A 25,088-nucleotide genomic window follows, 5' to 3' on the forward strand; every position below is an offset into this window, starting at 1 on the left:
ATTTCTAAAGGGAAGTGCATGAGATTCAACTAATAAGTGGCTCAGGCACTTATGGACTGAGCAGATTTTTTTTTGTTATGAGTGAGAACATGTTACATTCCATAGCTGGAAACCAGCATAACTACTGCTTTAGATGCAATTCCCTAGCAGCAGTGATTAAGGTATCATTGCACACTGCTAACTTTCTATACCCTTTGGCAGGAATCAGGTAATTAGTGCATCTTTAAATTAATTTATTTAAACATTCTTTTACCTCCTCAACTGGTCTCCTGCGTAGACAATGGGGGTTAAAACCGTTGACGTGCAGCACATGAATGGCACATTTAATACTCAGATGATGCAGCTGACTGGTGACTTTCAGAAAGAGGAGGTCATTCTGTGAAGGAGAGAGCCTTTAAGTAGCACAGAATACGTATCAAAAGAGGCACTTTCCCCAGGAAGAAAGATTTTAAGTTTGCTACGTTTTATATAACCCACAGTAAACATGGTTTAGATAAAAATTTATATTTTAAAGAGGGTTTTTTAGGGCGGAGGTTTTGGGTGTTTGTTGCTTCTTTTTTGGGTTTTCTTTAAACACTGCACCATAGCAAGACCTGACTAAAAAAAATGAAGGACAGCTTGTAGCCTATTAAATAAAATCCCAGCTCATGGACAGTTTTACAATACTTGGCTTGTTTCTGATAGGGCTAAGATCCTGCTGTGGATCTGCCTGATCTTAAAGGATCACTGCAGTTAGCAACACACACCTAACCTCGGAACAGCAGGGACCATGCTCCTGTAACAAAGGCTCCTTAAGCAGCCTAGGCAAGGCTGTACTTTTGCTAACAGCTAAATGAGGCATTTTTTTTTCATAGCACAGTTAACAAGGACAAATACTTAATTATCCAAACCTGGACAAGGAAACTGTAAGAAAACACAGTAGCTATATGTAGTGCATGGTTTGCTGCTAATGTGGTCCGAGCTGTACAAATTACTGCATTTGCTGCTTATCTTTAGCTTACGAGTATTGTTGCTAACTTGGCGTGGAGAACAACACACTCCAGAGGCTGCATGCAAAATACATCATTTGACCTTTAATCGTGGTGTGCTATATGATACTGAAAGAAACACTTTGCAGAAGTCAGCTGTAACATATCCTATGACTTATTTTATGTACCTTAGGAATAGTAATCATGGACTAAACTACACTAGTTACTACTGACACTATTTCTGTCTTGCAAAAAATTCTTTAACTGCTCACATCCAAAGGAAAATTGTGAATTTCTTTGCTCATTCTGAAGTTAAATGTGGTTAAACTGAGGAAAAAGGATTTAAGCTTACCACAGTTAAGTACTGCAACATTCTCCCGTCAACTCTGGATTCATGGAACTGGTCTTTGTACTGAGGTAAACCAATATCATCAAGCCATCCTGCAGATACATCAGTGGTGTAGCCACATCAAGATCAGTGACAAGGAAGCCCCTCTCCCCTTCTTGACTGAACTGTCTGCTTCTGAGGCATTCAGGTAGCTCATTCTACTTATTCACCTTTCCCAAGGACAGCCTCTTACCAGAAACCTAAAAGCAATTCCCACCAAACAGCTTTGTCCATACTGCCTCTGCGGTATTTGACATACAATGTGTGACTGAGCACATACCTTCTGCAGCATAATATAGCTCTTGCTAAATTGAGCCCTCCTCCCCGTCCTTACCTCCCTGCAATCTGAATGACAGAGCTCCCCTTGGAAGATCATACTGTATAGCTGTATATTCGGATGTCAAGAACAACACAAAAAACCCACAAAATTTTTCCTCATTCTGTGGAAAAATTTACTATGCTAAAACTAAGTGCTCTTAGAAAGATGTTTGGTAATTGCTTTAACAAACATATATCAGGCAGCCCATCCATAGGGGTGGGGGAAATTCCTTCCCAAACAATTCCATGACAGTTCAAACACTTACGTGTCACCCAGATATGATCGAGTTGTGCAGACTTCTCATCTTGTTTTGTGTTTATTGATTTAATGGCCAAAACTAATTTCTTCCTGTGCAATGGATGTTTTATTCCCATTTCCTGCAACAATAACTGTTATCAAATAGTTTGCCTTGCCTCTTTTAATCTCGTTAGGTCTCTACAAAAATGATACTACATATTTCAGAAAGGCAGATCTGCTAATTGTTTCAAGGCACCTAGTCATACAGAATCAACATGTATGGTTGCTTGAGAGAAACAGTTACAGATTATTACCTTTTCCATGTCCTGAGGTGTTGCAGTTAACAGCGTATGGCCTGAAGTCACCCACTGGCGTGCAAAAATGACATACTGACCAAGACCAAAGTCCTCGAGCCAGTTACAAACTCTTTCAGTGCTCCACTGAGCAAACGGAGCATTGTAGTCACTGAAAAGTACAATAAAAGTTTGAAAAATCTAAAAGGAATGAATTACAGTTATTATCAGAAAGCTCATTGTGTGCCAGAGGCAGTATTACAGCCTATGTATTAGTCTGCTTTGTTCCACGCAATAACAAAAGCCAACAGCTATCCTTGCAGTACATGCCGTCAGAGTAGCGTCCTGTTAATGTGGCTGTCCAGCCTAACTTGTGAACAGTTACTGGGTGGAGTGGAATGAATAAGAATTTCCCGTTTTCTGTTTAAAAAGAGGAAAAGGGGAATGGCTGAAGTCTCATCACTTTGCAGATATTCCCACTGGAGGTGATGGTAAGTTTTATTCTTTTTTAACAAGGTGAAATTTTTGACACTCCACCAAACAGCTAGTGCTGCAGCCTGCAGTATAACGAGTGCAGACAGGTGAGCTACTGAGGCTGCATTTTCTACGAGAGAAGTTCTTTCCATTTGTTGTGGAATTCCATGTATAATGAAGGGTGCTGGAAAAAATGTATTTCGAAGAGGAGGGTTTGGCAAATTTAACAGTACTGCATAATATACTGTGCAAGGTAAAGAAGGAACCATTACCTTTTCTGGCCTTTGGTGTCCTTTGATCTGGATAACCGAGGTCCGGCTGTTGCACGGAGACCACCTCTTCGAAACTCTGCCAAACCCAGGTCGTCTGCAGGGAAGTTACCTGACTGAGTTCTTCTTATTCTTTCAAGACAAGAGTGCCAAGATAGTACCATTAGCTTGCAACAGATAACACTTGTTTCATATGGAAACTATAATGACAACTAGAAGCTGTATTAATCTTCCTGTAAACCACAAATGTATAATTCAAGTGGTAGCTGAAGAAGTTCCAGGCAAACACTGTCTAGACCTAACTCTGAGGAAAGAAAAAAGCTCTGCAGAGCAGGGATAACCCTTCAGCCCACATAATAATCCACACCAGAGGCCAGACTTGTAAGTCTGCTGTTCTGAAGCAGGCAAAGCAAACACAATAAGACTCAGTCCCTCTGCTTTTTGGTGTTTTTTTTTTTCTGTTTTCTCTCATTTTTTACCTGATAACTTCTGTAATGAACAACTTCCTATCATTTGTTTTTTCATAGCTAATGAAACTTTGCATTCTAAAGTTTTGGCGTTATAATAAGACAGCAGCGTACTATTTCTTCCAACAGCATGACACTATGAACACTACCAGCCGTATTTCTACACCCATGTGTACACAGACACACCTGTACAATCACAGAGCTGCTTTCTCTCCTTTTCCTGAATTTTACTTTATTCTTGCTGTAGGTAGTGTAGCTTTTGCTGAGAACTAGATTCATTCTCAGCTGAAATGCTTTGACAGGAAACAAGAAAAAAAAAAAAGAAGAAAAAAAAAGACCTTACTTTCCCCAGATTTTCTTGATCCCTTTTGGATTCTTTCTGTTTTCTGGAGACAATGGAGATTGTGGACCTGAATCTGTGCCCGAAGAAAGAGGTGAAAGGTCATCCGAGACTACTGTACCATCCACGTTTTCTGTTTCTCCTAAGTTAAGAACAGTAATAGTCACATTTTATACCAATTCGTAACAAAGTTGTTATCTGGGAAAATAATGTTTAAATGTAAACATAATTATAAAGTAAATATATCTATAAATTTGTTCTTGTATTAAAAAAAACTATGCTCAGAAGGTGAAAAGATAGTAGCTGTACATTTGATACAAAAAAAAAGAAAACAATAAAACATTGGACAACATAGTATTATCTCAGTCACTTGTATTTATATACATTATTTTAATTAAAGGTCTTCAGACTCTTGCCTATACTTAATACCAAAACTCCTTCATCAAAATCAGTGGGAATTTTTCTGTTGACTTCAGTGAAAACAGAATGAAACAAGGAATAAGTATCTTAAAAAAAGTCCCATCCAAATGCCATACAGCAAAAAGCTGTTACTTCATTTCAGTACTGCATTTAAGGAATTCAGTCTGGATGGCCCACTTGGTATTAGTATTTCATGGAGAAAAGAAAAGGAGGGGAAAAGGAAAGGAAAAAAATAAGCAGCAAAATTCACGTTAAAGTTGCATCTTATTTGGATACAGTACCTAGCACTGGTGCACTGACACTCCTGATGCGATCTTCAGTCATCCCAAGAAGCAGAAAGCCAGATGAAGAAGCAAAGAAGATGTAAAACACCAGCAAAATAAAGTTACAGAAGAGCAAAGTAGTAAGCTAAGCATTAAAAGCAGAAACAAAAAGAAAAGAAGCAGTTATGCTTGACATGAAAGTGAATATGCATTGGGGCACAAGCCCCAAGAATTCTGTACATCTCATGTTAAACAGATAGGGATGATCATTTATGTGTTATGGGTTTTTTTTTTTAACTGTTCTTAGACAATTTTAACACATTAAGCATATACTACAGAGCTCCAAAAAGCCTGCAAAACATCTGAAATGAAGCAATGTCTAAGATCACATCTAATTCCTCTGAAACAAACAAAACTGGAGGTGTAATAAGTTTACTGCACATGCATGAAACACACCAACCTGCATTAAAAAAAAAATTGTTAATTCAGTGTATTTAGGAGTCATTGGTCGTTTCTAGAAAAATAATGTTTTCCTTTACAAGATCACCCATCCTTGGATAATCCTGCGGTCAAAGACATAAGAGCACGTCTTTAGCATTGCCTACAATGTTCCAATCGCAGAAAAACTCAAAAAAAAACCAAAAAAACAAAAAAAAAAACCCCTAAACAACCCATAACCTATTGAAAACTACAGAACCCTAGCAGCTTTTAGGACAATGAGGCCTTAAAACCACAAACAAAAAACCCCACCGCAACTTTTAAAGTGTAGGAACACTTCAGCATTGCAAGGGATACTCTTCTCCCTGAGCCCCCAAGCTCTTCAGTCCTTGGCAAATACCTCGTTCTGTGCCTCACTGTAATAGTTTTGTCAATAAATCCATGCTTAAGATGTCACTAAAAACAAATTAATATAGGCTTCCACACATGGTTGTGGAATAACAGTATACTTATATTTTCAAAATCCACTGATGCTTTTTGGCACCTAGCAAGTTAATTTTTCACTTGTCAGTCCTCACAAGGTGCAGCGAGAAATAGTGCTGATAATAGGATTTTTGTCTGATGTGCACATTAGTATGAGTTATATTGTAAAGTTTCACACACTAAAATGCAGCGTGATGGCAAGGGATGAGTTTGTTTCTTTTAATACACCAATCCGATGTACATTTTTGAGAAGTATTGATGTACTTAGCTGTGTGTTTTTGTTTGTTTGCTTGGGTTTTTTAAAAAAAAAACAGATCAACGAGCTCAGGGGAGCACTGGAAGTGTGTGTGGAAAACATACTGTTTATTCTCTAGAAGTTAATCATTTTTAATTACAGATTTGTTGACTTTCAGAATGCTCTCCCCACAACCTCCAAAACAGTGTTCATTACTTACGCTATCAATGATGTCAGCAAATTATATCAGCACGTGCAACAGAACAGAATGCTCTAACTTAAAACCATCCTTTAATCTGCAGTGGGATAATGTGGAATATTTTGGAATTATTTAAAAAAAAAAAAAAAAAAAAAAAAAAAAAAAAGCAGAACTTTGCCCGAATCATGTGAACTTGATAGCCCGTTGTTCTAGCACAGCAGATTATATACCACATTACGTGCCAATCCCTCTAGACAGTTTGGTTTTTTTCCCCTCTACGTGACCCTCTCAGAGAGGCACGGATACATACTTAGGCCCAGGATGCTGTTGTTCTCATTGTCATTCACGCCACAGCCATCTGGCAAATTGTATGTTCCTTGCTCTCCATTCTGTAAAGGTCGAGGCAGCTTTCCTGGCAAGGTTTGATACTTGCTGCCTTTCACATGTGGCTTATTCTTTTTAAAGAGGGAAAAACAAAATAGATTAAAAAAAAACCCCCAACAAATATCTCATAGTATCTGCAATCCAATACACAATATTTGAAAAGCAGAAAGTATTTGACGTTCATGGTTCAAACTCGCACCACTCCCTCCATGTTCCTTCTTACAGATAATTACATTTAAATCCAGTAGTCAGCTGACAAAATTTTCTAGCTAAGACACAGCTTTCTTTCCCTCATATGCCCCTTCCACTTAAGCCCAGACTGTACATTACATTAAAATAGAATATATATTGAGTATTACGTGGTTTTGTCGTAAGAATTGTTCTAGCTGTCTACCTTTCCTCTAGGGCCCTGGCACTACATCATAATTTGGTCCTTCCAAGGTCAACTTTGACAGTGCCAGAAATGCATTTAGTTACTTCTCAGCCCATTGTCTGCTCTCAATTTTTTCCCCTATGTTTCACCAGACTGTCTATGTTTCTGCCTCACAATTGTATCTTGCTGGAACTTAAGCCAAAAGTATTTGTATAACTCAAATTTAGTCAAACATATTTGCCCACCGCCATTAATAACAGTAAAAGAATAAACAATGAAGTATGCTACAGAAATTTCAATTTTCTAAGAATAAGAATCTCTTTGTATAGATAATTATAGCTAAATATATAATTGGCAATTTTACTATAGAACCTAAGCACAAGGTATGCTGTTGATATATGCTAGAGAAAAAAGCATAGACTGAGCCGTATTTTAGGTCTGAATGGCTGCTGACTCTACAATTTTTGTCCACGTCAGGCTAATGTATGCTTGCCTGCAGTTATGGTATACATACACAGTGTCACTAGCATGAGTGAGATTACTTACACTGGGAGGACCTTCCTCCAGCAACACAGCCTACAAGAGGCGGTCCTCAAAGTCTCAGTATATTGTATTGAAAGGGAACTGGTACGTAGGGTCTGCTAAAAGTAGAACATCTCTGCATTCAATTTTTCAGTGATAGCTACTTTGGGATCTTGCTTCTTGTACAAGGGTAGATTAGAACTTGCATATAACTCTGACAGTTTTGAGCCTAACAAGACACTTTTCGAGCCCAACTATGCATTTCACAGAGGTACTTTGTCTACAGGAAATGGCATGCTGAGATTTCTGCATACTGAATCCAAATTAAAAGATGAAGGAGCCATCACTCTGGATAAAAATCTATATCCCACAACTGTCAAAACTGTAGAAATGTAGAGGCTTTTCCAGAGAAGCAATGAATCTGCAACTCCAATTCACATTAGTGGGAGTGTTAGAAAGGAGGTTATTTAGGAAAACTTTGTACCGAAAATACGCAAAACATATTTAGGAAACAGAAACATATAGTATGCTCCTATTTAGTAACTTCATTCTAACAAAATTGTTTTAAAGCATTGTTTGTGACAGGCTGATGCATAACATATTTAATGAGATAACCACTGGTTTATCTATTTTTACTTCAAGGTCTAGAGGGATATTTGCAATACTGTAACTGCAGTCCAGATTCCTCAGTTCCTCAGCCCCTGTTCCTGTTTTTGCAACTGCAGGAGTACATCCAAAAATTATATGAGTAGAGAAATTGCTTATTACATTAGCTACTTTCTGAAATTGATGGCCTTCCGCTTCTAAAATCACATAAAAGCTTTTAGATAAACAAAATATTTCCCTCTCAAATCTTTACCCCTGCTCTCAGACTTTGTCAGTACCTGAACTACGGAAACGATTTATAAAAAGAAAATGAATATAAAATGAAAACACAGCCATACCATCAGAGCACACCACAACAGATAAATGTTAAGAGAGTTTACAGTTAATATACCTCTTGTTCTACAACAGGCTGTACTGGTTTTCCGTCTACATACTACGGAGTTGCAGGGAGGGTAATTTCAAAGTTTTATGGAAAAAAGCAACAGACAAATGTTAGTATTAACATACATACACAGAACATCAATTGTAGTCTTATTACTATAGTGATGCTACTTAATGCATGGACAATATATTACCAGGTCTGTTATCTCTTCATTTCACTCTACAAAATTCGGGCCTGTTTAGGATCTGTTGTGATTAAAGGAATTTTTCTATTTTCAGGCTTCTGGGTCGTCCTTTTAGACTTACTTTAAGGAACGTAACAGTTGTTTAACTTAAAACAATATGAAAATGATTGACATAAAAAAAGAACATGCACAGTACTGTATATATCCAGCTGAAACCATAAAGAGCTGTGATAGAAATGAATTGATAAAAACACCAGCACAGCTAGGTCAGAGACATCAATGTGTTTTATTGGTAGTTTATTGTTTCTCTGTAACTCTGAGTGAAGAGATAGAGCAGATTTACAGCCTAAATGTGTAGGTACAGCCTTATCATATCATATCATAGAGACAAATTAAGATTTTGAATTTAAGACAGGAAAATAATTTTTAAATGATGAAAAGAAAAGAAAACAGACCTTCATAAATTCCACATGGAATGAAATGTTAGTTCTGAACTGATTTGTCACATGAATGACCACAATCAAAGGGGTGCAACACAAATTTCAAACATTCTGTTTGGTCAGTGTCATCTTCAGAGATATTAAAAAAAAAAAAAAAAAAGAAAATCTGAACAACTGGAACAATCACATTACTAGTATCCACTTTAAACGGCATTACTGGGTGTGGGTAATCTAGTATTAAGCCTAATTTGAGTACAGAAAGCGTCAATAACAGTCTACAAAGCCTAACTTCAAGTGCAGAAAAATGTCAGCGTACATAATGACAAAAAAAGCCTCTCAACCATAATGTAATGAGACTTTGTAAATTGGAAAGTCTTTATTCCAGAATGGAATTAAGCCTTTGAATTAACAAAAGTGCTTCTGCTGTATTAACTAAGGCAGCATCACTACCATCTTCAGCAGTGTCATTTATATCAGAAGTCTAAGTTAGGGACCGATACTTGTATTTACATGCAAACACTCAAAAAGGAACCCTATGTGGAAATACCCAGTCCCGGTATTTAATTACTTTCAGGATTTTGCTGCCTTAACATTTTTAGCAATTTGAAAGTCAAAATTATTTTAAAAACACCTACCTATGAACAAAATAATGCTGCAGTTCAACAAAATGACTCCTCATTAACATTATTTGTTGCATTTCTCTTAAGTATTTTTCTTCTCTTTCAGCTGAAAAGCTGAATTTGAGGATATGTATGTATGTATGGGTGTGTCACCTAGTTTGTTTAGTCTAGGCTTGGCAATGGGGTAAAAAAAGAAGTTGAACTGCATTATCATTGAGGCTTTCTTCCTACCTACAATGTTAGTGGTGGTTAGGGTTACTATATGTGAAACAAAAATATTCCTTATACTTGACCTTTTTTTTTTTTTTAGTCATGATATTAAACACCAGAAATTGCAATTATAAATAAACCAACCTTTTCCAGGGATTCACTCTGCAAATCTTCTAAACTACTTGACTTTTTTTTCTGTGGAACCCTTAAAACAATGACAGGCAAAAAAGCAACAGTTATTACAACATAGTATGTGTGCACATGCCACAACTGTATCATATGACAGATGTATATATCACATAATGTCTGCATATAACAGATAACTCAGAATTAGAGGTTTCATTTCTTTTGTTGTATTTTTAGCCTAAAACTCACACTATTGGGAACTGCAATACAGGAAGTCAGAAACAGCAACCAGACATCCTCTGATCAACAATGAAAGGTAAGAAGGTGCAATGTGTAGTTTTAAACCTTATATCTATAGATGATGTTTTAGAAGCATTTAACAAGCAAAAGTAGGCAGTAATAACTCTCTATGGACAGTGTGCAACATTAAGGGCTTTTAAAAAGATTATTAAAATGGAAAAAGGCAGAATTATTAAAAAATTTTCTGGCTATACGTTTTACATTTCAATTAAAGTCACTCATTCTTACCTATTTATGATTTCCACAGATTCTTCTTGTGGAGAGGTTAAGTTAGTTGAAGATACTGGAATGCTTCCACTTTAAATCAGAATAAAGTATACAGTTGTAAGTACCACAATACATATATCTTCTGATATATAAAAGTGCTAATTTATTGCTGTAATTCAAACTATGTCAAACTAAATATTGTAAACTCCCATGGCAAACACTGCTTTCACAACTACTCAAAAGTTCTTGCAAAGCCAAGAAAAGGCAAGACAAAATGCCAACAGTTAAACAGGTTAAATTTTACAGACTTAGGACAATCCACATGAAAAAGAAGGAAAAAAGGTCTTGCCTGATTTCCACAGCTTTGTGTGGCACTGGAGAGAGCACAGCTGGTGACAATTCTCCTGAAGAGGCCTATGTGAAAATATAACAGTTTCAAGTCTGTAACTTTAGTGTCTGATTCTGAATCTGCAGTGCCCATACCAACAGGCACAAAAATTCAGCCAGGGCCAAACCGTCATCTACATTACTTCAGCTACTACAGAGAAATGAATACAAACAATTCATATATCATAGAATCATAGAATGGTTAGGGTTGGAAGGGACCTTCAAAGGTCATCTAGTCCAACCCCCCTGCAAGGAACAGGGACATCCCTGACTAGATCAGGTTGCTCAGAGCCTCATCCAGCCTGGCCTTGAACGTTTCCAGGGATGGGGCCTCCACCACCTCTCTGGGCAACCTGTTCCAGTGTTCTATAACTCGCATCGTAAAAAATTTTTTCCTAATTTCCAATCTAAATCTACCCCCCTCTATTTTAAAACCATTACCCCTCGTCCTATCGCAACAGGCCCTACTAAACAGCCTATCCCCATCTTTCTTGTAGGCCCCCTTGAGGTACTGGAAGACCGCTATCAGGTCTCCCCAGAGCCTCCTCTTCTCCAGGCTGAACAGCCCCAACTCTCTCAGCCTGTCCTCATAAGAGAGGTGCTCCAGCCCTTTTATCATCTTCGTGGCCCTCCTCTGGACCTTCTCCAACTGGTCCATGTACTTCTTGTGCTGGGGGCTCCAGAACTGGACACAGTACTCCAGGTGGGGTCTCACTAGGGCAGAGTAGAGGGGGAGAATCACCTCCCTCGACCTGCTGGCCACGCTTCTCTTGATGCAGCCCAAGATGCGGTTGGCCTTCTGGGCCGCAAGGGCGCATTGCCTGCTCATGTTGAGCTTCTCGTCCACCAGCACTCCCAAGTCCTTCTCCTCAGGGCTGCTCTCAATCCATTCCCCGCCCAGCCTGTATTTGTGCCTGGGATTGCCATGACCCAGGTGCAGGACCTTGCACTTGGCCTGGTTGAACTTCATGAGGTTGGCAGCATATATACAGCAAACTTGCTTCTAAAACACCTTTACTAAGTACCTCTGTTTTAATTAATTCTCCTTGAGGATTATTAAAAAGATTCCACTTCCTTAAAGTCGTCTCAAGTTCCTCTTCACTGCCACCAGAGACGGAAGAGCCTGAAAGGATTAAAGAAGTAGAAAGAGAGAAACAGGCCAAAACCCCCCTCAACATTTAGGACCATATCAGACAGTCTAAATACTTCAGTCTCTAAATTCTCCTTCCATCATCTGATGCATGGCGTTTACCAGCCTCTCTGCTCCCCACCCCTCCTTCAGGCTCTGACTTACAAGTGAGCTGATTTATACTACAGCAACAAATTCACCACTTCTAGTTATACGCTGTGCTCTGTTGTGAGTAGCTGAGCTGCTTATGACACAGCTTCTGAACCACTAATTCATCATTTGATGTTCTGAGACAAGTTCAAGTTGGTACCATTTTCTCACTCACAGTTTATTGCTTTACAGGTAGCATGCATGTTTGACATCATCTGTGTCATAATGCAGTGCCCCAAGCTCAGTTCAAGGATGAACATGGTACACACACTGCAGGTTTTTCTGGATATCCCAGATCTAAACAAATACTGAAATACTCCAAATTCATTATTTAGTAGAATTTTTATTCCTAAGTTATCAAAGCTGCAATACTAGATCAGGATCTGAATATCTAGTGCTCAGCAATCTTCCAGAGTATTTTGGGTAAGAATTTTTTCTGAAGATCTCTTATGCATAGAGTTGCATACAGGATGCGGAAGGGCTGACACACCATGATGGAGAAATTTAGTCTGGCCTTTAAGCACATTAATAATTCCTAATTTATGTGACAGATGCATAACAGCTCTAGGCAGTCATGAAAAAAATAGCAAATCTTATGGTTAAGTCTTGGCACTATTAGAAGAGAGATCACTTGAAAACTCATTAGACATGAGCCTGGTTATCACGCAGTTCAGCTACAGAGACTGCCAACAAACCCGATACTGACCTTTGGCCCTTCAGGATGTGAAGTCACACTTATGCTATGGTTCCAGGTACACAGCCCTTCAGTTAGCACGGATGACTAAAGCCAAAAGAGCTACCTACAGTCGAGTTAAGACAGCGCCTTTACATTTTACTCAACTGTCAGTGAGTTGGCTGTTTCAAGCAGCTGCCCTACTTCAATCGAAAATGGATTTTGTTTTTTTTAAATGTATGTGCTACTTATGGTCAAGAATCAGTCATCTTTTGTCAACATGACCTGTAGCTTCCCTTAAGCAGAAATAAGAAATGCTTACGATATATTGTGTTTCTGTCAAGTAATTCTTTGGAACAGTTAGAGACAAAATTTCAACCCACTGATTTTACCAAAAGTTTTTAAGCAGGGAGTACACTTCAAAGGAAACCTTTAAAACACACCTCTAGAACTAAAAATAAATAATCAGCAAGATATTTCTTGGGAATCTAAACATGAGACTCCCACAAACACACCTAAGGTAGCAAGCTCATCAGGGCTGTGATAATACTGTAGCCATCACAGCACACACCTCAGTGTGGACAATCTCAGTATACACTCTAATTCCCACACAGGTTTCAGGCTTTCTTTTTGTTTTATTATGTGAATTATTATTATTACAGAACGCCTATACTAGCATACATTAATGTCATCACCCTCCTTGCAGCACCAACTTAATACTCCAGAGTGTCATGGCTTGCTTCTTGCTCATGCACACAAGTGTTCTCCAAAAGCTGTGTCTCAGGACATGAGACAAGCCACCTCTCAGGAGAAGAACTGCAGGGGTTATACTTGGGAGCACCTACTCTCAGGGTAACGTGGTGTTGCTATCTTGGAAGTTAAAATCACTAGGTCTCCAAAAGCTACAATCACACCTTTGTATTTCCTTTCAGAATACTTTCAAGTGAGAGAAGTTTGGTATTTTTTAGTCTTTAAATGAACATTCAGAGAGATTTACCTGACTCTTGATCCCTATTCTTGTGTGTTAAATACCAGTTTCCATTCTGCCGTACAAGACCTGAAAATAATTGTGTTTGTTAATGTGATGATGTACGTTCAACAAAGCTGTCCTTTCAGAAGGTCAAGTTTCCCAGACTAAATTTAGCACTGAAAACTAAGATGGCAACTTAAAATGAGATTGTCCTAAAACCCACTCCACTTCCTGCAGTGTAACTGATAAATGGGACAAAGATTTTTTTTCCTCAGATTTTGGAACTAAATATATCATACTGTGTGCACCAAAGCAACCACGGGTTTTCAGTTGTTCCCTCCAAACTAGAACTTGCCTAGTCAGTTGTCAGGATTTTTCTTAGTGGAAGTGAAGGGCAACAGAACTTATTATATTCATTGTAACACATTTTAGCAAAAAAAAAAAACAAAACCAAACAAAAACCAAGTCCTCCTAACAGTATCAAATTGCAGCTGAGATCAGGTTCCCTTTTATGAATGTCGTATAAGACCATGACATAAACGGAAAACATTGTGTTATTGATGCTAGCTGGCTGGCTGTCAGCTGGTTATTACTTCCATTCCTGAATTGAACTATGGTGTAGGAAATCTGAATATGGCATGTATTTAATTAATTAATGTTCATAATCTGCTAAGGTATCCTGATATCATTTTACACTGTAAAAAACAGTTATGCATAACATAATGCTCACAGGAAACATCATACAAACTTAATACCTATCTGTATACTTTATTAATATCCTACAGATGGATTAATTTAAATGAAACAATGTAATTTTAATTTTGAATAATAGATTCTTGAGAGGGATATAATGCAGTTTAATAAGAATACTGTAAACTCATGCCTTTTGCTAATTTGAATGAACTTGCCTAGTTGCCCCTGTGTAGACAAATTCTGTCTACATGAGTGTCCTGCTGTTTGCTCCCTCCTTTTCATCCTTTTTGCTGTAATTCCTTTTGGTCTGGCCTTTACGACCGGTGCACAACTGAGGGGATGGCAATCAGCAGCAGTGAAAAAGTAAGTATGAAACTTTGGCCATGAAGGACATAAATCACAGGCCTGCACTGTGGAAGGGACTTACAGGAGTCCCATCAGTGAGGGACAGGATTGCATGAAGTTGCTAATAAAACCATAGCCCCAGCTGTTCACCCAGCCATCACTGCATGGATGTAGGAGTGCTGCAACCAAAGCTCCTGCCCCAATGCAGTATATAGCAAAGTGTTTTAAGGAGAGCAGTTGCTGATTTCAGATGGCCTCGGCACAAAAATGCAGTGCTTCACACCCAACTGACGAGCAGTTCACACAGCTCTACAGCCAGAGCAGTAATCTCATCAGTCATCCTCCCTTATCAATCAGAATCCTTAATGACACCATCTAAAACAACATATAGCATCAAAACTAGGCTCCAAGGAGGGATTTACTATTAACTGATGTAGAACAAATTTTAGGTTATGACTTACAGAGTCAAGCATAATATTCAGTCACAGAAGTCTTGCTGAATGTTGTCACTAAATCTCCAGACAGATTTGACTCTCGTTTTTATACTGATTACAGCATAGGAAACAAAAGGAAATCTCCACAAACTACAGGCAGTAACACACAAGTCTTGTCAAGACATACTGTGGTATATATCTGAAAGAGTGTATACTTACTCTCATAGCACTCCAACTCAACACATATATATGCATAATGAAATATATATTACTATACATATCTATTTAATAGGACAACAAAAAGCAGTTGTGCATGCAGTTTTTAAAAGATCTGATATCAAGATATTATTCACAAGACATTTTACCGTGAGCTGCAATCATTATCTCTTTGACCCTCCTGTACTGGCTTAGCAATAGCGTTAACTCCTCTATTCGTCGATCCTGTGAAAAGCATTAAATGAAATAATATTTTAAATCCTACATTTTTAACCTTCAGAAACACTGTATTACACATTTATTTCTGTGATTTTGGCCTGGTCTTTCTCCAGAGAGCAGGATGTCGTGGTTTAACCACAGTCAGCAATTGAGTACCACACAGCCACTCACTCATCCTCCCCCTCTCCAGGGGAGGGGGGAGAGTATGGGGAAGAAAAGAAAACTCGTGGGTTGAGATAGAGACAGTCTACTAGGATAGCAAAGGAAAAGATTAGAGATATATATACACACACATAAAAATAACTATAGTAATAACAATAGGAATAATAATAATAATTAAAAAAAAAAGATGCACAATTTCTCACCACCCGATGGCCCGATGACTGATACAGCCCGTCCCGAGCAGTAATCACGGAATGAAAAAAAACCTGCAAACAATCCCGGAACTATTCTGAACAGCAAAAGAAAGTGAGACAGCTCACTAGCCCACCACCACTTATATACCAAGTGTGACGTTTACAGCAGGGAATATTCTCTTTGGCCAATTTGAGTCAACTGTTCTGGTTATACCTCTCCAAGCTTTCTGCACCTGCACATTAGTGAAACCTGGGAAGCTGGACAGTATCCTTGGTCTCATTAGCAACAACTCATAGCATCAATGTTTTTATCAACATACTTCACATATGAAATCCAAAACAAGTCTGCTACTGAGAAAAAAAAATTAACTCCATCCCAGCTGAAACCAGGACACAGAATCAGGTCATACTCACATGCCTTGTAAAGAATATTTCTTGGCTTTTATTTGCCATCATACAGCCCATCTGCTGGACAGTGTGAAATTACGGATATAAGGAAACCAGAATGTTTGACATTACTAGCAAATGAGTTATTTACAGAGGCATAATGTGGAAATCTGCTTTTACTTCTAAGAGTCAAGGGAATATTCTGGAGTTGAACTTCAACTGCCTGAAGTGGGCAGTGTTTGTTTTTTGCTAGCATTCTACCTGTAATCGTAAAGTAAATCATGTTTATGTTTTGTATAGGTGAACTGTCTAGTTGTGTTCTTTAATCCTCTCTTATAGGACATGTTCTGCATTCCCACATCTACACTTACATGAGTTTTGAACACACCTCTTTGAACTTAGGCAGTCAAACCTGTACAGTATCCAAGAAATGAGATCTCATGAATGTCCGAGGCATTATCCTACTCCACTCTTTCTCTAATACCTCATGCTTTTCTATTATGTACGGAAAGTATCTTGAATTCAGGGAGTGGACTTGCCTTTTGCACAGACACAACATAGCAATGGGTAGTAATCACTATTTAATTGTTTGGATCTGTCACTTCTCCCATTTCCATAGATGATATTGTGTCTCCAATGATAATAAATTCTTGCTATCGGTTACTAAGTGTGCCATCTTGCAATTCGCACTCTTATAGTTTGTCCTGTTTCTTTGACCCCAGTTCTGAACCATTTGTGTGCCATAATCTTGCCCAGTGTTGTCACTACAGAGCACTGAATACAAACCCAAGCAAGTAATAAAGAACTAGCTTTCACAAGTAGGTGTCAGAAAAGCCACAGAAGCAGAGAAGTGGGTGCTGGAAAAAAACCCCAAACCTTTCAGGGGTGTTGGCAAGTACTGAAGTGATTAGCTGATACTGAGCTGCTGCACTGCTGTAGCTAGGTCAGTGTCAGAGACACTGCAATGAAAATCTCCTCCAGTACACGTACGCTACATTACAGTCACAGCAGGTATCAACTGAGTTGTAGGAGTAACTGCACAGAAACCAGACCTTTACCACATCACAGAGTGGTAGATGATGCTGATCCTCCCTTCACGTCTCAGCAAGTATACACAAGCCAAAACAGGCCTAAAACAGATACACAGTTATCCCAGCTATGGATAGAAGCAATAGGTTCCTCTTCATAGCAAAGAACTGAGACTAAGATACTTCGTTTTTTAGAAAATAAGTATAAGCATCACTTACTAGCAGATTAGTTAAGCATTTTCTGTCCTAAATGACAAAAGGAATATTTAGAATTATCCCAAAAGCTATTTAGAACTGTTTTCCCTCAGGAAGAGTATTTTTATTTTGCAATATTATTGAAGTAAACAGCTCTAAATTAAACATGTAAGAAGCTGTGGGCCAACCACCAGTCCACTAGTTCGAACACTACAGTACCCAAGGAAACAACACTCCTTTCCCTAGGAGTATATCCAGGTATTAGGACATAAGCAACAATATTTTGTGTTCTCTTCAAATGCAAAAATCTTATGCAGACTTGGAATAACTTTGGCAAGAGATAATGCCACATCTTTTATTTTCCAGATGTAAATCCTGGCTTTTTGTGTTTTTAAGAACTAAAGGTTATTATGAGTCATCTTCATATTCTCCAGAATTAACTCCCCAAATACTAGAAGGAAGGTTTTAGGGATGTATATTATTGTCTATTCGATTGTACATGAGTGTGTCACCATAAAGGAAAATCCTGTGGCCCGGTTTATTATCTTAAAAACAAGAATTAAAGTCTCCTGAAGAATTAATCTCCCTCAACTCCCACCCCCCGCTCAAAAAATAAGGAACAATTCATGTAGTAAGTCAATGGCATCTGATGGTGGAGATTCAACATCCTCTAGCTCTGGAGCCCAGTTAGCAAGGTCAGTCACAATTTCTACTTAAAAAATCAACCTTCTGTCACAATAATAAAAAAAAAAAAAATCAGAGCAATACCATGTTTACAGAAGGCAGGTTATTCCAATCATTACAGGGAGTCAAAAACATTATTTCATTCTTATTATATACAACGAAGATTATTTTCTCACCTTTTCTTCATTTGCAGCCAATAACGATTCCATTCCTATCTTCAACCGTTGAACTTCTTGATCTAGAAATGTTTTAAAAATGTTATAACGAAAATACACTTACTATATTTATTGTAAACAATATATGTTTGTGATATATTGATGCTCTTATGAGTAACCAAAACCATGCCAGTGGCATGGCAAATGCACTGTTAAACTACATTTAACTTTGAGCTTTTCAAAAGCTGAACTACTAAAAGCATCACAACCACAAACATGCTGGTTTTGGTTATAAAAAGATACATTATATTATTTTACACTCTAGAAGTCAAGTAATTTTAAAAAAAGAAACATTGATGCTTTTTCTGCAAAAGATGAGAGGTCATTTTCTGTAATACATTTAAGGAGATAATTTTAAGTATGATTGAAAATTAATTATATCCCATCTGGAAAAAAATATTTGCCAGCTTATGAGAAGTAATTTAGGGACACTTGTGAAACTTGGAAATGAAAAATAACAAAAACTAGTTTGAGATGAGAAAAAATTGTAATATTTTTCTTTTTCTTAAAACATTTCAGTATGAATAACTGAGTTAATATCTACATCAAGGGCTAATACAGAATTGCCTCACATACAACTTATTGTTACAAGTTGGAGGTTATTCAGGAACGTTATACTCAAAAACAATTAAAACACACTCTCTGAAAATTTATGAGGTTGTTAATCATGCCATCCTAAACATGCTGAACCAATTTTTTCATTTCTTCTCCACACACTATTCCTAGCAAGTTCTCCACTACCAAACTATACTAAATAAAATCTAGATGATAGAGACAGAACCTGAAATACTTTATCTGCTGTAACTGCCAATCAAGAAATTCATGCTTTGACATTAAAATAGACCACTTGTTCCACAAAAGACTATGAAAAACAGATGTGTCAAGTATGAAGTGAGAGAGAAGAAAGAAAATCAATACTGCTAAAGAGCATATTTAAAAAAAAAAAAATATTTTACAACTAGATGTTGAACATACAATGTCAGATCTAGACTACTGGCAAAAAAACCCCAAGTAATTAGTTTTTCCTGTAGTGATTCTGAAAAATACACATCTTGTAATGATTATGTTTTAAAACACTTAAATGAACTTCGCAAACATTTCCCTTGCAAAAGAGAACACTTAGTAACAGAAGACATGCACAGACACAGCGAAATCAAAAACTAAAGCCAGCAGGCAGTGAGCAAGCAATTGGAAGATTTTTAAAAAGCCATTAAAAATCACAGTCCTACTAATTTCTCTTTATAAATACTAGACTTCAAAAAGAACTGTGTCAAGGTATTTTTAAGCACATTAAACCAAACTTTACTTACAATATTTATAACAATATCAAGGATGGAAACACTTTTATTCTGACTGTTCTTTTTAAATTTAGTGCACTGATTAAAAAAACAAAAAGCCAAAAATCCTTCCCCTCCAAGCAAGGAGGCTTTCAATTAAAGCTATCTTTACAATATTATATGGGGTTTACATATGTACAAATAAAAAGAGGAAAAGGTTAAGTTTTGGCTCTGTTAACCTTGACAATGTCCCTTTGAAGACCAACTATCCCATTGGTGAACCTCTGATTTCTTTTTGTCCTGAAGTGAAATCTTACTAAGCAGGGCAAGTAGCTGTCTCCTTGCTGCAAGCAATGAAAGCAATGTCTCATGTATATTACAATTAGACAGCCAAATCTAAACAAACATTGAATTATTCCTGCATAATGCACTTGAGTTATAATTTGTGTGAAAGAAACAGTGAGATAAAGCCAAAAGTGAATCGCAAGGCTTACGTTTTTCTTTTAGCCTTCTCCTATAAACTTCCTCTACGATGGTAAATGGTGAGAGTCAAATAAAGTATGTAGAAAAAGCACATATTAGATAAGTTTTGCAATTTAATTAGAATATGCATTCTACCATACTACAAGTACATTGACATTATTTTTCAACTTTATTTGAGAAGATCACCTAGAAATCTGACAAATCAGTAAATTTTTTTGCAGAAGAATTATTACTGCTGCATACTGTTTCCATTCAAATATATTCTACGTTGTTTCCTTAAATGTAGCCTAAAGAATCTGTACAGGGTTTGATTCTTCTCCCACTGGAATCAAAGGACAGTTTCACTCATCTTCAGCATGAACAGGAACAGACATACTACTAGAAGTCGAAAGTTGCTCTGCTCTCAATGTATTGTAATCTTTCCCTTAAAATATCATAAATTATTGGGGAATCTCACAGAAAATACAAAATTCTATTAGTAGAAGACTTCCTCTACAAAAGACTGCTGTTAGACAAACTAATTTTCTAGTTAGACATGCAGTTCTCTACATGCAGAAGCTCTGCAGCTGAGTGAAATCAGCACCAAGTATATGTTAAGTCACTTGTTTGGAATAAAGAACAGTCAAAATACAGAGTCTTCTAAAAAAGACACATTTGCATTAATTCCACTAAGGAGATTCTTGGTCAGCTCTGAGAAGGAGATAGCTCAGCACCTAAAAAGTCACATCTCAACAAGGGCACTCTTTGGAGGTGTTAGTTAACATCCACAAAAGAAGTTCGTGCAGCTGAAATGATGCACTGCGGTAAACGACACACAAACATTCCTGCATGGCTAAGTGTTGGTATTATAGAAGAAAAAGGTCACTTATATCATATTGCTCACAGCCCAGCAATTGAAAAAAGCTCCAGGGAGTCAATATTTCAGAAAACTGTGACATGACTGTTTGAGACCAAGGGCTAAATGAACTGGTTTATTTGCCATTGACCTGTATCAACAATGCAGATTTAAAATAGAAACCTGCAATACTACAGAATCATGGATCAGCCCAGGCTGGAAGGGACTTTAAAAGACCACCTGGTCCAGCCTTTCATAGGAGAGGGAGCCTAAAGGGGATATAGTCCCGAAGAAAGGAACGATGTCGATCAATGACTATGTTTTAGAATGTTTGGACATTTAAATATGATGCTTAGCCACTACCATGACAATTTTTTCCTTAAAAAACAGAAACTAAAGATTTTTTTTCAAAGAAATTTTTAAGGTATACACAAAAAATATATTCCCACTGAATCACAATGACTCTTTCAAATTAGAAATAAAATTCCAGTAGAAAAAGTTGCAGTATCCTTAGGACACTTATTTCAATTTGTGCTCCCTCTGGATTGGGATAGAATTTCACACATTAAAGGTTTCTACTCTACCTGAAGACAAAATAAATTTGCACCATTCTTCCTCCCAAAATAAATTCTGTAAGTTCATTCTTGTATCTGCTTGTATTGCTTTGAAATACTAAGCCAAGCTGCTGCCAAAGTGAAGTTAAAGTAGGGTTTCGGATTTTTAATTTTAATTCCCCTCTTACCTCTTTCTGCCACTTCACTATGTGATGAGGTCCTAGATAGCTGACTTTGTAAGCGTTCTATTTCTGCGTCTTTGAGAGCTAATTGCTCTTGAAGCTGGGCTATCTCAGCCTGAAAGAGAGTACAACAAATTCAGAATAACATCATCACCGATTCTCTGTGATTTTTTTACCATGAACTGGAAGACTTCTAAGCATAACACTGATGTGTTTCATTGATGTCCTGTTCCTAATTCAGGACATTTCATAAACACTATAACAACCTTATATATTTCATGGTGTTACTATCCTATTCCTTTTACAGAAGTTCACTTTTTCCAATGCAATCACTTTTTGTAGAAGAGAGACTTACAGAAAGGTAACATTTTTGAGGATTCATGTAGGTAAAAAAACTCTGGAAAGCTCTAAATGCTACAATACTGGTCAGATAATGAGTATTACAGGGCAACTCCTGAGTCTTGCATGAAGACCACTGAAAGACAACAAAGCATCTTTACAAAGATACTTTTTTTTGGTCCTAGTTACTACTTGTTAATATAACAGAGAATCTATTAATGCTGAGCCCTCTTCTCCGCAGCATGACAAAACTGTTCTTCCTCATATCAGATACCACAGCAAACAAGCTAGAAGCAAAGTATGGCTTGGAAAATAACCACATATATGCCACAAAATATCAGTGGTTCATTTACCTTTACTGCAGTTTGTGCTGCCACTAGACTGTGATAGAATATCACATATCACAGATCTCAACAATACACAGGGAAAAGAAATCTGTGATTGTCCAGCCTGAAATACAGTAACTCTCATTTCTTTTTCCCTCTTCATGAGACAAACTGTCAACAGCATACTTTCCTAAGTCAGTAGCTTCATTAAGATTTTCTTCAGCAGCCTTAAAGCCTTCATATATCAATATTCTGTATTTCCCCAGCAAAAGCATACCAAATCTCCTTCCAGTTACGGGGGGGGGGGGGGGGGGGGACGGACACACCAACAAAAATCACTATTATAACCAGTTTCTCAAAATTCAGCAAGAAAAATTGCAAAACATCACACAACATTATCCAAACAGGAAAAAAACATGGACTAATTTACTCTAATACATAAACTTATTTTGACCAGGAAGCAAGTGGCTGGATGGCAGCAGCAGATCACCACTCTGCCTGCAATTCCATATGGAACAGAAGAATCTGCCTTGTTGCTTCTCTGAAGGGCTCCTACACTTACAGTGACTAACATGCTTTTTATATCTAGCCATGGAAATACTCCAATTTCTCATCTAAGAAGATGGAGTAATAGGAAGACAAAAGCTGCAGACTTCTTTATACCAGATTTGGATTTGCCTCCCTGGTCTATTTGATCTCATCACTCTTTTAAATGCTCCGTTTTCCTTTAATGTCTCACTCCTGTCATCTCTACAATTATTTTTCTTCTTCCTCTCTCCTTCCCTGTCCTTTTTTCCTTTCTAGACCTGTATCTTCTCTCACTCAATGGATTTTACAGTACTTTCTTATTTTCATTTTGCTCCTACACTTTCCATAATCTTTATCTGTCTTGGCAGTTGGCCACACAGTGCCTGAGAAAATATTTTCCCAAAGACTGTTCATTTCCACCACGTCAGAGAAAACATTTTCATGGATACAAGAGCTATTATCTTAATAGGAAAAAAGACATGATAGCAACATTTCAATATTTATTTAAGAACTCTCAAAAGAAAAAAAAATGCTAATACAAATAATAGTTATCTGTCATTCCTGGATCAAGCTATCAAGTATTAAAAAGAAAACTCAGTTTAATAATTTGAAATATGTTTTTCCAAGACCCAACCACAACTCAAAAAAGTTAGTCATTAGTATGAACAGGGATTATAGTACTACACAAATGAAAGGACATTTGATTACAGCACAAAAATGTACCTCAACAGGGAAAAAGAATGAGGTGCTTTTTAATCTAGAAGAAAATGGCTAAAAATTCAAACTAGAAATAAAATCCAACTGTTTAACAATAAGAATGCTCAACTTGAAAGATTAACTACTGGGGAAAATGATAAATGTTTCAAATGTTGAGTGTCTCCACATTAAGATCCAACAGCTTTCCAGGATTTAAGGTGTCGTGGTTTTGTTAGTGAGGGGGGCCTAAGGTGGTAGCTTCTGTAGGAAACTGCTAGAAGTCGCTCCCCTTTGTTCAGTGGACTCAGCTGGGCCTAGGGTGGACCTGCTGCTGGCCAAGGCCGAGCCGATTGGTAGCAGAATGTTCCGTGGTAACGCCTCTGTGATAACGTATTTAAGAAGGGGAAAACAGGAAAAAAAAAAAAGAGAGAGGAGAGAAGATGTGAAGAAGCTGACCGGGGACACAGGCGCAGAGGGGGAGGGCGCAGGCCTCATGGGCCTTGCAGGCCTCACCCTCTGGCCTCTCGCCAGGCAGCTGACTGGGCCCGACTCGGTCCAGCCCGGCTGCAAGAAGTGGAGAGGAGATGAGAAGTGAATAAGATGTAAAAAAAGATCCTGAGAGACATCTAGCAGCCTGTTGTGAGGAACGGCTGCAGACGCCAAGGTCAGTGAAGAAGGAGGGGGAGGAGTAATGTGGCTCCTGGCCAAGATTCCCCTGCAGCCTGTGGTGACGACCATGGTGGAGCAGGTTGTCCCCCTGCAGCCCATGGAGGTCCACGGAGGAGCAGAGATCCACTTGGAGCCCGTGAAGGACCCCACACCAGGGGAGGTGGATGCCTGAAGGAGGCTGTGGCCCGTGGAGGGCCCGCTGGGACAGCCATTCTGGAGGGACTGCACTCCGTGAAAGAGATGACCCACGCCGGAGCAGTTCCACGAAGGACTGTGGCGTAGGGGTGGGACCCCACAACAGAGCAGGGGAGGAATGTGAGGAGTTCTTCCCCGGACAATGAAGCAGCAGCGTAAAACAACGTATGATGAACTGACTGCGACCCCCATTCCCTCTTCCACCCTGTGCTGCTTGGGGGGGAAGGTGGTAGAGATAATGTTAAGCTTGGGAAGAGGGAGGGGTGGGTGGAGGTTATCTTGTTCTCTGTCTCATTATCCTGCTGTTTGTAGTAATAAATGAATAGTTTTCCCCAAGTCGAGTCTGTTTTGCCCGTGACGGTAACTTTAAGGATTTCTCCCTGTCCTTATCTCAAACCTCGAGATGTTTTTCCTTATATTTTCTCTCCCTGTTTTCTTGGAAGGTGGGGGGAGTGAGAGAGAGACTGCATAGTCTGGTCCTGATCGGGCCTGAACTACGACATAAGGTCAACTGAAGGGTAAGGCAGCTATGCACTTTGATATACACGAAGTCAAAGCAGATGATCTCATGGTGTATTTTGGGCTTAATGTCTATTAAAATAAATTCCATACTAAGTGAACACCCAATCAACTTTGCATGTCTCTTCTCTTCAGTCTGGGAAGCATTTTTCACAAAGTCTTGTCACCATTACACAAATAAAAGACAGAAAACCTTCAAAGAAGCCTTTTTCTTTTATAAGTCAAAATGCCTTTAAAAAAAAAAAAAAGAATTACAA

General features: G+C 38.1%; 1 protein-coding gene across 1 annotated transcript in view; it reads right to left on the bottom strand.

Moving 5' to 3' along the window:
• The window catches only part of PPFIBP2 (PPFIB scaffold protein 2), a 111,228-nt gene that overhangs the window by 7,325 nt on the left and 78,815 nt on the right, over positions 1–25,088 (bottom strand). Inside the window, exons 8-24 of the mRNA XM_086749034.1 lie at positions 21,566–21,674; positions 20,000–20,032; positions 18,190–18,251; positions 15,294–15,369; positions 13,484–13,543; positions 11,560–11,657; positions 10,497–10,561; positions 10,169–10,237; positions 9,659–9,719; positions 8,070–8,111; positions 6,104–6,248; positions 3,759–3,897; positions 2,952–3,080; positions 2,227–2,377; positions 1,941–2,052; positions 1,321–1,409; positions 254–376 (exon numbers count right to left, since the gene is read on the bottom strand). Of these exons, the coding sequence (XP_086605160.1) occupies positions 254–376; positions 1,321–1,409; positions 1,941–2,052; positions 2,227–2,377; positions 2,952–3,080; positions 3,759–3,897; positions 6,104–6,248; positions 8,070–8,111; positions 9,659–9,719; positions 10,169–10,237; positions 10,497–10,561; positions 11,560–11,657; positions 13,484–13,543; positions 15,294–15,369; positions 18,190–18,251; positions 20,000–20,032; positions 21,566–21,674 (1,563 nt within the window). The remainder of the gene's footprint in view (positions 1–253; positions 377–1,320; positions 1,410–1,940; positions 2,053–2,226; positions 2,378–2,951; positions 3,081–3,758; positions 3,898–6,103; positions 6,249–8,069; positions 8,112–9,658; positions 9,720–10,168; positions 10,238–10,496; positions 10,562–11,559; positions 11,658–13,483; positions 13,544–15,293; positions 15,370–18,189; positions 18,252–19,999; positions 20,033–21,565; positions 21,675–25,088) is intronic.

Source organism: Chlamydotis macqueenii, chromosome 5 (genome assembly GCF_036417535.1).
Source record: "Chlamydotis macqueenii isolate bChlMac1 chromosome 5, bChlMac1.mat, whole genome shotgun sequence".
Lineage (NCBI taxonomy): Eukaryota > Metazoa > Chordata > Aves > Otidiformes > Otididae > Chlamydotis > Chlamydotis macqueenii.